Source organism: Nannospalax galili, unplaced genomic scaffold (genome assembly GCF_000622305.1).
Source record: "Nannospalax galili isolate Female #2095 unplaced genomic scaffold, S.galili_v1.0 scaffold312, whole genome shotgun sequence".
Taxonomy (NCBI): domain Eukaryota; kingdom Metazoa; phylum Chordata; class Mammalia; order Rodentia; family Spalacidae; genus Nannospalax; species Nannospalax galili.
Genome location: NW_008335967.1, coordinates 1,488,405 through 1,500,210, shown reverse-complemented (window position 1 = coordinate 1,500,210; position 11,806 = coordinate 1,488,405). Strand labels below are relative to the sequence as shown.

At 39.8% G+C, this 11,806-nt stretch overlaps 1 protein-coding gene across 1 annotated transcript in view; it reads right to left on the bottom strand.

Moving 5' to 3' along the window:
• The window catches only part of Lamb4 (laminin subunit beta 4), a 100,461-nt gene that overhangs the window by 9,827 nt on the left and 78,828 nt on the right, over nt 1–11,806 (bottom strand). The window contains exons 27-29 of the mRNA XM_008830711.2: nt 9,968–10,171; nt 6,354–6,498; nt 3,107–3,314 (exon numbers count right to left, since the gene is read on the bottom strand). Coding sequence (XP_008828933.1) covers nt 3,107–3,314; nt 6,354–6,498; nt 9,968–10,171 — 557 coding nt within the window. The remainder of the gene's footprint in view (nt 1–3,106; nt 3,315–6,353; nt 6,499–9,967; nt 10,172–11,806) is intronic.

Genomic DNA, 11,806 nt, shown 5'->3' with positions numbered 1-11,806 from the left:
TTTGTAGACTGGACACTGGTTCAAGTCCATCTGGTGGGGTCTCCTAGGCCGCTTTGATCAAGAGGACAGGTGACTCCCCACAATTACAGGACATTTTGAGAGATGCTCATAGTCCCCTGGACCTAGTCGACCTAGGAGGGCAAGGAGCAAAAAGTGCCCTTTATGTCCAAATTATTATAGACCTCAAAGTATGTCTGTTAAACACCCAGGAAGGTTAGTTCCACCAGTGTGGTGTTTTTAATTATTGCTGTGTGTCAGGTAGATAAATCTTGAAAACAATACAAAGAATCAACAATTCCAAGAGCTGGTTCTTTGAAAAGATAAACAAGACTGACAGACCACTAGCCCAGTTAACCAAAAGAAAGAAAGAGCACCTCCAAATCAACAAAATCAGAGATGAAAGGGGAAACATCACAACAGACACCAGAAAGATACAGAACATTATAAGGGAATACTTTAAAAACCTATATGCTACTAAATTTGAAAACCTAAAAGAAATGGACAGATATATAAAGGCATGGGAACCACCAAAACTAAACCAAGAAGAGATTAACAGCTTAAACAGACCCATAACACAAAAAGAAATTGAAACAGTAATACAAAACCTCCCGACTAAAAAAAGCCCAGGACCAGATAGACTTACTCAGGTTATTTAAACTTTGCCTTTTAATTCCAGCTCAGGGCCCAGTCAGAGGTTAAAAATTACAAGCATTCCAAGTGATACAGACCATTTCTCAGAAAGGAGCTCACCTCAAGCCAGCTTTCACCAGATACTTAGATCTGGGGTCTCATAGCAACCTTGAGCAGACCATACCAGGCAAATAGAACATTAGGCAGACCTTTACAGAGCATCATTACAAGTATTTGGGCCCAGAACATACTTTTCTGAGTTCTAAAATATCTCCTGGCCACCCAACCTGCCCTCTACTCTCAGTTGTCATCATTTTCACTTTCTAAACTTCAGGAATCCTCCCTCCTCCCAGCATAACGTCCTTCTCACACGATTTCCCTTCTGTAACATTTCTGAGACACCAGTGTTCATTGCTCCTAATTTTCACACACACACACACACACACACACACACACACACACACGGGGGCAGGGGGGGGAGAGAGAGAGAGAGAGAGAGAACATAGAGAGAGAACATCTTTAGATTTTCAATGTACTGATTATTATAGAAAAATTTAAAACTACCCCAAAAATATAAGGGAAAAAAGATTACTAGTACTCCTACCACCTTTTAAGATTTTTGACCATTTTGTCCTGACATTATTTTCCTTTCATGATGGACCTCCTCTTTCAGGTAGATTCTGTTGCCTACTCTTAAAAATATTAATTTTTACTATCTATACCTTTGCATGTTACTAAAGCATCTTCCAGCAACTAATGACTGATATCTATGTATTTTCACTGCTTAGGTAATCTTCCTGGCTTTAAAGGTTGACATTGGAGGGGGATGGACTGTCAGGGGCATCTGATCTGGCACACTGTGTTTGTGCAGTGGTGATGAGGCAGGCATTGTGGCTCAGTGTGAAACAGGTCTCAGGTCTGCTTAATATCCAAAAACAGTAGGCAATATTGATGTCACCACCATCCTCCTAGCAATAAGACCCAGACTCACAGCACCCCAAGCTCATCAGAACGTCAAGATGTCTTTGCTGTGTTTGGCTACATCAACACAGTGGAAGAGACGGGGGTGAGCGTGCTCTGCCTACCATGTGTACCTTCTTCCTAGTGTCCATTTCTTCTCCATCATTGTTTTAAAAATTGCTTTAAATTATCTTTTTTGATTTATTTGTTTTTATTTTATGTGTATAAGTGTTATGCCTGCATGTATGTAAGTCCATCTGTGTCATGTAGTGCCTGAGGAGGACAGAGGAGGGTGTCAGATCCCCTGAAATTGGAGTTACTGATGATTGTTGTTACTTGCCATGTGGGTACTGGGAATTGAACCCAGGTCCTTTGCAAGAGCAGTCAGTGTTCTTAACCACTGAGCCATCTCTCCAGCCCCAGTCTTAAGGTTAGTTTCCATGGTATGGGTTTCATTATGGAATCCCTCCTGCCCCCAGGCCTTCCCTCCCTGTACTCCCCTCTGGTTGGTTCCCCTCCTTTTCCCAGATAGTGCCCTCATCCCCTCTTCTGCCTCTCTCTCTCTCTCTCTCTCTCTCTCTCTCTCACACACACACACACACACACACACACACAGACATACTCTATTACTGCTGATACTTCCTTCCCCTTCTTAAGATCTCTTTCCTCCATCTCATGATTCCCTTCCTAGTTTCATGACCTTCGCACACATGTACAAATATACACACATATCATTTTAAATCTAGGTTTTGCATATGAAAACTCAAAGTATTTGCCATCGTAGGTTTTTACTACAGTCTTTTAAAATATAGATTTCAAAGTAGTGCTTATTATAATAAACTTAGAAAGTATCAAAAATAGGTCAAAAGAGGCTGGAGAGATGGCTTAGTGGTAAAATGCTCTCCATGAAAGTGTGAGGACCTGAGTCTGAATCCCCAGAATCCACATAAAGCCCAGTGCAGTAGTGTGTGTCTCTAATCCCAGTGCTTCTATGGGGAGATGGGAAGCAGAGTCAAGAGAATCCCCGGAAGCTCTTGAACAATCAGCTTGGCATATGCAGCTGCAAAAACAAAGAGACCCTGCTTCAAACAAGGTGGCAGGTAAAGCCTAACACCTCAGGTTGTCCTCTGATCTCCATGCATGCCATAGCATGTGTGTATCTGCACACATACACTAGTGCACATATATACAAACAGGTCAAAAATGGAATACTATGCCATATTCCAATCACCAATTTTGGCATATGATTCGTACCTAGCATTTACTGGCATACAGTGGTATTCTGAAGTTTCAGAACACTGGGAAGGCATATAGAGTCTGAGGGAAACAGACAGCAAACATATCTGCACTCTGTTTCCCAGCTGCCCCTAAAGAGAGCTCAGCCTTCCATTTAGACAGAAGCTATTGCAGTATAATTTCATTTGCAGATTATAGCTCCTGGGGCAAACATTCCTTCAGCTGGCCTTTTAGCAGATGATCAGTTAGTGCAAGGTGAGAATATTAACATCGTACTTACTCAGCAGCTTTGGCCTTCTCCAGAAGCTTGTGGGCTTCATCTGCTGCCTTTTTTAGCCTCCCTTCATCTTTCTTGTGGTCCTCACAGAGTTGCGTAAGTTTCTGTATTTTGTCAGGGACGTGGGTTAGATTTTGTGATGTTATTGGAAGGTGGATGCCAAGCACACGGTTTACAACCTTCTCTATGTCTTCCGCAGGTGCGCTTTCCTCTAAATAAGAGGTAGGATTTAGATAACAAGGTTCCCTTAGCAATGAACCGGAAGTCGAATATACGTGCATTTGATAACATATCCCTAGGATAGCGGGGTGAGATTGTATGCACCGCTTAGAGGCCTCTTCACTCTGACTCTTCTCTTTCTGAAAAGTGCTGTTTTGTGGTACAAAATACTTGCTAAACAAATGCTTCCTGGAAACATGGAAAACTAAAGACTTGGAACATTGGTGTATTCTTCAAGATGTCTTCCTAAGGATTTTTAAAATTGTGGTGCATATTCAAGCACAGTTAAAGGGGTTAGGTACCTGTCATTACAATTTAAACACAATGAAAGAGATGGTGAGGAACCATGGCGTTTGGAGCCGACACACTCCACTTTGATCCTCATCACCATCAGAAGGTTTACAGTTTTTGTTCATCTACTGAATTGGGTAACAATTCCTGATGCTGCTACTCAAAGGTCACATCTGAAGTGGAAATGTGACCACTATGTGAATAACATAAAGAAACTTTTTAACTGCACCTGTACTCTGCCTCTCACAAAAGTCAGACTGGCCCTGTTTGAGAACAAAGTGGAAGATGGATAGTCAGGGTATCTGAGACAATGTGGTATCATTTGTTGCTCTCCAGCTCCTTACTGACCATCCACTGTGCACACAGCAAATGCTAGACCACAGGGAAAATTAGACATGCATCAGACATGATCTTATCCTCAGGAGTTTATGGTCTGGTGGGAAGACAGAAGTCACCATATGTAAATCCTGATCACAGAACAGAAATGGTAAAGATGAGGCAAAATGCTATAGGTTTGAAGGAAAGAGAACTGCTTCATGAAGGACTTCAAATAGGCATAGAAACATGGCTTTAGAAGACAGCACGTTAAATTTGTGAAGTAAGCAAGAAGTGACCTAAGCTGAAGGATCTACAGAAGACACAGCTCATGGTTCAAGAAACAGTGCATAGTTGGGCCTGGTGGCACAAACCTGTAATCTTAGCACCCAGGACGCTGAGGCAGGAGGATCACAAGTTTAAGGCCAGCCTGGGCTACGGACTGACTTCAAGGCCAAGCTAGGCAACTTAATGAGATGCTGTCCTAAAATCAAAATAGGAAAAAAAGGAAAAAAAGGGCTAGAGATATAACTCAATGACAGAGTGCTTGCCCAACATATGGGAGGCCCTGGATTCAACCTTAGTGCTGATATAGAAACAGAGAGAGAGAAAGTGGAAAGTGGGGGGAGGGAGAGAGAGAGAGAGAGAGAGAGAGAGGAGAGAGAGAAAGGAAGGAAGAAGTGGAGGAAGGGAAAGAGGGAGGGAGGGAGGGAGAGAGGGAGGGAGGAAGGAAGGAAGGAAGGAAGGGAGAACATGGATTAGTCTTTGCTAGGGAGCAGTGTTTCCAAATGGTTCTGGAAAGACTGGGAGCAGAGAGCAAGTTCTTAATTGTGAGGCTGACTTAAATTTTGTTTAGGAGATAACAGAAGCCAGGGGTGTTAGCATTATTTTGTTGTTATTGTTGCTGCTTGGGTTTTTTGTTTGTTTGTTCATTTGTTTTTGTAAGACAAGATTTCCCTGTATAGCCTGGACTGGCCTTGAACTCACAATCCTTCTGCCTCAGCTTCTCCTCCCATGCTTAGGGATTTGGCTTTTGAGTGACGAGATATGAATATATAGAATATCCTGCCTAAAGTCATTTTTACTTTAGTTATTTTTCTTAATATAAAAGCAATATTTTACTCTCTAATGTTTTTGAAACAAACAATAGCAACTCTTGTAAATAAATTAAAACCACATTTTAAATAGCACTTTAAAGAAACAGTAATCTTTCTAATTAAATTCTAGTGAACAATGAACTTAATCTAATAACTCTACCAAACTTTTTTGGCATTTATTGTGGAATCAGAGATTCAAATTTTCATATATGGAACTTTCAGGGACAGGCAACATATGACTTTATTAGTAAGATTCAGATTTCAAGATAAACATCGAGATGGTTAAAGAGGAGCACATCCAATTGAGTAATCAGTTCATCTGGGCCAATTAGAGCCAGAAAAAGAAAAGCAACAAGTAGACAAGACACACTGTAAGGCCAGAAGGCGCCTGGTCACTAGTGCTTTTGGGACTTTGAAAATAAGGGATTTTCTTATATGAAAAGGGCTTTACCTTCTATGCCTAGTTTTAATAATAGTTCTCTGTGCCTGAACTACAATAATCAGGACAGAGACTTATTTCAATTCTTCTGGGTCATTCAGTTGGACTTTTTACTCAGGACTGGTAAGGACATAGGCCCCATGAGCAGTGAATTCAGAGGGAAGCAGGCTATGCAGCCCCCATATGCTACCAGTTTCATGCAATGAGTTCTACAATTCTGATTTTTTGTTTTGGTGCCTGAACAAACTTGCATCTGTAGAAATTACTGAAGTATGTCTCAATCCAAACAGTTGTGGAATCTGGGTCTAGTTAACCTTAGTCCTTCAGGCTAATTCATTGATAAATTTGCCTTTGAACAAATAATGTTGCTCTTACATCTTTGCTGATCCTTGTCAGCAAAGAAGATGAGTGAATCCTGGTTAGCATGCTGGAATCCCTCTAAAAAGTAACTTTAAACAAGTTCATTTATTTTAGATTTTAACTGAATTATAGGATTTATTACTAAATCTTATATAGAAAGCCATAGTTTTTGGCACAGCTAGTATTTTGAGATTGCCCTCATTAAGAACTTAAAAATGGAAGGTCTGCCTTTTTTCTGATTTAGGTGTGTAATTTTTAATTATTACAATTTGGAATGGTTATGAATTTTTAGTATTTTTAAAAGAAAAGAAAAAAAGTCATCCTTGTATTAAAAAGTTAGCTAACATGGGCCAGGTATTGATGCATGCCTTTAATCCCTGCACTTGGGAGGCAGAGGCAGAGGATCTCTGTGAGTTCAAGGCCATCAAGGCCAGCCTAGTCTACATAGTGAGTTCCAGGCCAGGGCTATATACAGGGAGACCCTGTCTCAAGAAGACCAAAAAAAAAAAAAAAAAAAAAAAAAATTTACCTAGCACAAAGTTGTTCACTCTTTTGATTAAAAGATTCATTTTTCCTTCCTCAAATTCACTTTGGTTTCTCCTGTCCTCCAGTTTGTCACTTAGCTGTAAGGTGTTGTTTTTGAAGAATTCTGCCAGTTTACTAAAATTTCTGATCTGGAAAAACAAAACAAGGAAAATAGAAAAGTTAATCAGGCTCAGTGATAATTATTTACTTAGCTCATCCAGATACAACAATCACTAAACACTATACAGAAGCCTAGACAACTAATGCATTGGTTCCTTTAAAAGGTGATTATTAAGTTGTTTCATTAACATATTTCTTGACATAAATTGACCTTACAAAACATTGTTAACAATCAAAATTGTTACTTAAAAACAGTTTTTACTTAGTACACATGAATTTTCCTAATAAAAACCAAAAACACAAATTTTGTTTTAATGAGACTTTAGCATCAATAACTCGTGTGAATTGCTTAGGATGACTTATCTTCAGTAGTCACCATTTTTAACAGGTTGAAAATCATTTCTTTTGTACAAGATAAATAGTTACTACTAAGCATTCCTCAAATTCAAGCAATGTGCTTTCTTTAAAAGCTGTCAAGAAGCATTCCTCCTTCAATAAATGAGCCAACCTGGAGAGCAGGCTGCAGAGATCAACCCCCAACGGTGTCCTCGGTGGACGGATGGTGGAACTGATAACAGCCACTGGAAGAGCAGAGCCTTAATTATGTGCTTTGAGAAAGGTCATGGGCTTTTTCCATGAGATCCCAGCAAATTAGAGAGAGGAAGAAAAAGCGAAAAGCAGTAGGACAACATCGCCAACAAGTTGAGCTTGATTGAATAAATTAATTGTGACAGAAATAGGGCTAATTAAGATAAAATATAATGGGGAGAGAGATTTCTTTTTACTTCCTCACAACAGTGACCTCCTTGTTTTGAGCTACACAGATTTTGTGAAAAAAGGATTTAGGTTGAAGTCATATAGAGAGAGAGAGAGAGAGAGAGAGAGAGAGAGTGAGAGAGAGAGCGAGCTGCTGGATTACTTCACTCTTTCACTCTGTAAACATTTCTGCACTCCATCCCCTGTCACAACTGATTCCTGAGCTCCTCTACAGTCTCCTCTGGCATTTTTCCAGCTTCTAATCAGAAAGAAAATGGCACATCATTTTGTCAACAGGGCGATCCCTTGCTCATCCTTGTCCAGCTTCCCACTTACAAGCTGATTAAACCAGATTCTGTTAATATGGAAGTCAGTAGTTATCTTTTAACACTGACAGTTTTAACATTTTGATTAACTTAATAATAAAAAACCAAACAGCAATCAGGGCTAATTTCAATGGTGTGAGGTCTTTTTATTTTTTTTGAGGAAGAAAAATAAAATGGTTTAAAATGACATCTAAAACATCTACATGTAAGATGAGTATTTGCACAGCTAAGATTGCTGCTGTATTTTGATCTTCTAGATCTGTCTGGCAAACAGTAGGTGTTGCATGCACAGTTTAGAAGGCAAAGAAGAATCACATTCAAGGAGACACGCTAGGAAGCAATATAGAACTGTGATCTTACAAATAAAAACTTTTTTTTTTCTTTTTTGGTCTTTTTGAGACAGGGTCTCTCTGTAGCCCCAGCTGTCCTGGAACTCACTATGTAGACTAGGCTGACCTTGAATTCACAGAGATCCGCCTGCCTCTGCTTCCCAAGTGCTGGGATTAAAGGTGTGTGCCACCACGCCTGGCTAACAAATAAAAACTTTTAACAATTAGTATGAGTAAGATATTTTCTAGCATGGCTCAGCAGGTACTTGATCCAGTAAATGGACTAGAAAGTAGTGTGTGTGTGTGTGTGTGTGTGTGTGTGTGTATCTCACCGTGGTTCTTGCCCCATTTTTAGACTTGGCCTTCTATCTCTTAGTACAATGATTCAGAGGTCCTTGCACACATTTCCCTTTTGTTAGGCAGTTGGTTTCTACTGCTTCCATTTTTTCTTTCTTTAAAAAAATATTTTATTTATTATATTTTCAAATTTTATGTGTATGAGTGTATTACCTACATGTATATAAGTGCACCTGTGTTGTGCAACACTGGCAGAGATCAGAAGAAGCAGTCAGATCCCCTGGAATTGGAGTTACAGATGGTTGTTAGCAGCCATATGGGTGCTGGGAACTGAACCTGGTCCTCTGTAAGAGCAGCCAGTGCTCTTAACTGCTGAGCCATCTCTCTAGCCTCTCAATTTTTTTCTTTTAATCAACTGTTGCTTGAGACTTTTTTCAATGTATGTTGAATACTCAACCCTTAATGTCTTTTCATTTTTCGTTAAGGACTCTTAAGTATAGTGTTGGGGAAGGAGTATGTCATGTTTTCAAAACCAAAGAATATAGTGGCTGTTGAAGAGCCTAAAGTAGGAATGAAGGTGTAGCTCAGTAGCAGAGCACTTGCCCAGTCTCTATGAAGCCCTAGACTTGATCCCAGCACTATAAATCCAAGTCAAAAACTCTAAAGAAAGCTAGGTGCTCATTTATGATTATAACCAGAAAAGTACAAAGAATAATTTCAAATGATTACAGATTCAATTATCAAGTACTTAAATGTTAAAAAAAAAAAAAGCATGTTGTACTGGTGAGTTAGCTCCCCGTATAAAGTGCTTGCCATGCAAACATGAGGTCCCAGCACCCATGTAAAAAGCTGGGCATGGCAGCACGCATTTATAATCTTAGTTCTGGAGAGATGGAGACAGGAGGATCCCTGGGGGTCTCTAGCCAGCCAGCCTAGCCTAATTGGCAAGCTACAGGTCAATCAATGAGAGGCCCTGTCTCAGAAAACAATGTCAACACCTGCTCTGAGTAACAACATGCAGGACTGACATCTGGCCTGCACACACACACCTTTATCACATCCATCATCACAGAGTATATTCCTATGAATTGTTTTCCAATATTACTTTCTGAGAGTAAATTTGCATATTTAGTCAAATTTCAGATATATCTTTGAATTTATAAAAAAATATTTTTTGCTTTGAGACATCTATAGTCTTAAAAACTTCAAGGCTGTATCTTGACATTTCTTTATCTTGACATTTCTAAGAGGTATTTGCTCTTTAAAGTAAAACATGTCCAAAAAAAAAGGAAAACGTGTCTACACAAGTCTATGACCTATGGCATTTTGAGTTCTTTTTTCTTTTCTTTCTCTTCAAATGCATATGTGCATATGTATCCACCCAGTATTCCTACCTACTTTGAAAATCCACATTCATATCTATATTTTAATCTTTAGAATAACTTATTTTGCAGTTGCTAGGACTTCTAGAATTTATTCTCTCTTGATTTCCAGTTAAATGGCACTTTAATATTTTTTCAGGGGCTGAAGAGATGGTTCAGCAGTTAAAAGTACATCTTATTCTTCCAGAGGACAGGGGTTGGGTTTCTAGCAACCACATGGCAGCTCACAACTGTTTGCAATTGCCTCCCTGTTCTGGCATCCGTGGACACATGTTCCTGTGGTGCACTTACATACATGAAGACAAAACACTCATACACATAAAATAAAAATAAATCAATCTTAATTTTTCCCCCCTAGTTTGCTTCCTTTCTGTTAGGCCTTTGCAAATCAAGCAAAAGATGATTTACCTGATTCTTCATCCCTTGAACCTGACTGTCCAAATTATGAGTCATAGACTCTGCTTCCCGGGCTTTCTGGAAGGCCTTAGTTGAGAGGGTCAGAGCGCCATGACAGCTGGGACCACCACACCGTCTGTGCCCTTCCGGGCCTGTGCAGAGAGCGCCCCCACATGGCGAGAGACTGCATGACAAGTTTCCTGGCTCCCCGCACACCTTAAAGGAGAAGCGATTCACATTAATATGCAACTTGTTGGTGGAATTTTATTCTAATGTCAGCCAGGCTCACGAAGTCAGGGATTACTCTTTGTTTTTTTAAGACAGGGTCTCACTATGTAGCCCTGGTTGGTCGAACTCAGAGAGATCCATCTGCCTCTGACTCCTGAGTGCTGGGTTTAAAGGCATGAGCCACCAAGTCCAGAGGCATTACTTTTCTATGAGTTTCTTCAGTCATTTATCACATTTAGTACACGGGGGAGGGGGTGTAGTAAATAGCTCCTAGGTAACTGAATGAATAAACATCTAAATTATTATCACTATTGAGTCAATCTATCATTTTTTTATTTATTATTTTTATTTTATGTGTATGAGTGTATTGCCTGCATGTAGGTAAGTGCACCCGTGTCGTGCAATGCCCGGAGAGGACAGAAGAGGCCGTTGGATCCCTTGGAACTGGGGTTACAGACAGTTGTTAGCTGCCATGTGGGTGTTGGGATTCGAACTTGGGTCTTCTGCAAGAATAACCAGAGCTCTTTTTTTTTTTTTTTCTTAAGAAATATTTTATTTCTAACTGTTGCACCAGGGTAGAGAATTTGAATCTTCACTGAAACAAAAATCAGGAGTTTTCTAATCAGTGGGACAAGCTAGTAGAAAAGGAAAAGGAAGCCTTGGGGAAGAGATCTTCCTCTGTGTTGACTAACTGGTGGTTACTGAAGTCAGGGCCTATTGTGTAGCATGGATGGAGACTTGCTGTTTTACCTGATTGCATTTAATAAGGCTGACTCTGAGATCCCTGATGAAGATATTTTAGGACTGTACACCTGCCAAGAGGCTATGAGAAAATTAACATTTCAAAGGGGGTAGAGATATGATTTACATTTGCAAGATATCTTAAAATAAAGCCTTAGAAAAGGATGTCAGGGGCTTAGCTTCAGGTGAAATATGTCTACCTTGTTCAAACTGAAGGTAACATAGTGTGATCTTGTTAGGAGGCATCATAAGAGGGTAGCACCACATGATAGTTCAGGGAACCAGCTGTTACTCCATCTTCCTGGACTACTTCATATCAATGACAGCATGATTATTATCGCTGATTTAATATTTTGGTTTCATGACTGCCTAGGTAGGATGATGTATTTTTTAAATAAATAATTTATTGAGAATTTCATACATGCATATAAGGTGTTTTGATCAAATCCATGCCCACTCTCTCCCCTCCAGCTCCTCCCATATCTCCCCATCACTTTTTTTCTGATAACTTCATGTACTCTTTTTTTCTTCTTTGATTTATTTATTTATTTTTATGGGGCTTTTGGCTATCCTAACATTCCGCCCTCTGAAGAGGTAACTCTAGAATCTTTTAAGGATTAGATATAAGCTCCCAAACACTTTTGACATTTTTGGCCTTTGGAACAGAGTATGTTGCTAAGAGGCCCAGGGACATTGTGAGTTTTAGCCAAGAAATTGGCTACTTTTCTTTGGCGTCTTTTTACCCTAATTGCCTAGCCAATTTCTACCTCCTATTCTTATCATGCCATCCTCTGAAGAGGTTACCCAAATTGCAGATAGGGAATGCGAGAACAGACTGCTCTGGCTTCTTCCATGCTGAACAGGGACACAGGGTGAGGCAAT